Here is a 1846-nt window from a genome sequence, read left to right on the forward strand (position 1 = left end):
TTTAGATCTGTTTCCAATAGGTTAGCCAAGTAGCTGTCTAATAATATTCTGGGCATCACATCCATTTGTTGAAGAATTTCCACTGTTATTCCTTCGTCTGATAACTGAATAATCCCTGGGGTAAAGCACAATTTATAAAGTGTTCTCATAGCCATTCCTTAGGGAAAACCTCCCTATAATCCAGTGACGTCGTCGTTTTCATATCCATCTTCCAGACAAGGCAACTGAGTCAGGAGCAATTGAGTTTAACTTCCTGTTCCCACCCCTCACCTCCCAATTCAACAGCGAGGCAATCCCACCCCTCCCCAGAGCCCATACCTCTTCCTTGAGCCCATACCTCCTCCTCATTGACAGCATAAATGTTGACCTCTTCTTCCTCCTCTTCTTCCTCCTCCTTTTCTCCTCTTGCCAGCCGGGCCTCTTTCTCTGTTTTCCACTTTTCCACTAATTCAGCTCTGACTGAAGAAAAGAGAAAGCAGGTGCTACTTAATCCAGTCTCTAGAAAAGCTTTCAACATCATACGAAGAAAAGCCCAGAAGTCATCCTGGAAAGGGAATCCCCTAAATGGAAGTGAGGGGCAGTCTGGTCTTACAGCAGCCTGGCTTGAAGTTTCGACAGGTCCCCAGATCCTTACCAGCTCAATAGACTGAGTGGGTCCCACGTGTCCACCAGTAAACAGGAGCAGTGACAGAGCACGCTGGCTGGGATCGAGCTCCAGCCAACTCCAGCTCCATGTGGAAGTTAGGGGTTGACAACAGTTTATTCCTGTTACTGCAAAGCCTCAGAAGGATACTTAGCAGAGTGTGTGACCTGAACGAAGCCCTCAGAAAATGACACCTACCGTCACTGGCTATCTTTAAAGCAGATCTAAAGACTATTGTATGGGACACCGTTTCGCAATTTCAAGAAAGGTCAGTCTGCAATCAGTATGGCGAATTCCAGCGTTCATAGACCAGAACACATGTAGCTCTGTGTACTTTCCCAACCTGCCTCAGGCTCAACACAGCCCTGACTACGTCATAGCTATTGTTGGGACTGCATGCCACTGATTCACTTCCAACTCATAACGACTTTACAGGACACAGTTTGTTTACAGCTCTAATCTATCCAGGAGCAAATCACCAGGTTTGGGGGTTTTTTTTTCATCATTTTATTGGGGGTTCATATAACCCTTATCACAATCCATCCATCCAATGTCAGCACATTTGTACATCTGTTGCACCATCATTTCCAAAACATTTTCTTTCTACTTGAGCCCTTTTCCCCTCCCTTCCCTTTCCTCATGAACCCTTGATAATTTATAAATTATTTTTCATGACTTACACTGACCCATGTCTCCCTTCACCAAATTTTCTGTAGTCCATCCCCCTGAGAAAGGGTTATAGGTAGATCATTGTGATCGATTCCCCCTACCTTCCCCCCACTTTCCCCTTACCCTCCTGGTATCACTACTCTCAATACTAGTCCTGAGGGGCTTATCTGTCCTAGGTTCCCTGTGTTTTCAACTCTTATCTGTACCTGTGTACATGCTCTGGTCTAGTCAGATTTGTAAGGTGGAATTGGGGTCATGATAGTGGGAGGAGGAAGCATTAAAGAACCAGAGGAAAGCTGTATGTTTCATCGGTGCTACACTACACCCTGACTGGCTCATCTCCTTCCCACAACCCTTCTGTAAGGGGATGTCCAGTTGCCCACAGATGGACTTTGGGTCTTCACTCTGTACTTCCCCTCATTTACAATGGTATGATTTTTTGTTCTGGGTCTTTGATGCTTCATACCTGATCCTATTGACACCTCATGATCACACAGACTGGTGTGCTTCTTCCATGTGGGCTTTGTTGCTTCT

General features: G+C 45.6%; 1 protein-coding gene across 1 annotated transcript in view; it reads right to left on the reverse strand.

Annotated features, from left to right (window-relative positions):
- Nucleotides 1-1846, reverse strand: part of LOC101662970 (pre-mRNA-splicing factor ISY1 homolog) — a 27644-nt gene that overhangs the window by 6614 nt on the left and 19184 nt on the right. The window contains exon 8 of the mRNA XM_045289869.1: nucleotides 338-459. Coding sequence (XP_045145804.1) covers nucleotides 338-459 — 122 coding nt within the window. The remainder of the gene's footprint in view (nucleotides 1-337; nucleotides 460-1846) is intronic.

Source organism: Echinops telfairi, unplaced genomic scaffold (genome assembly GCF_000313985.2).
Source record: "Echinops telfairi isolate 266 unplaced genomic scaffold, ASM31398v2 ScPeMD7_31;HRSCAF=116, whole genome shotgun sequence".
NCBI classification, from domain to species: domain Eukaryota; kingdom Metazoa; phylum Chordata; class Mammalia; order Afrosoricida; family Tenrecidae; genus Echinops; species Echinops telfairi.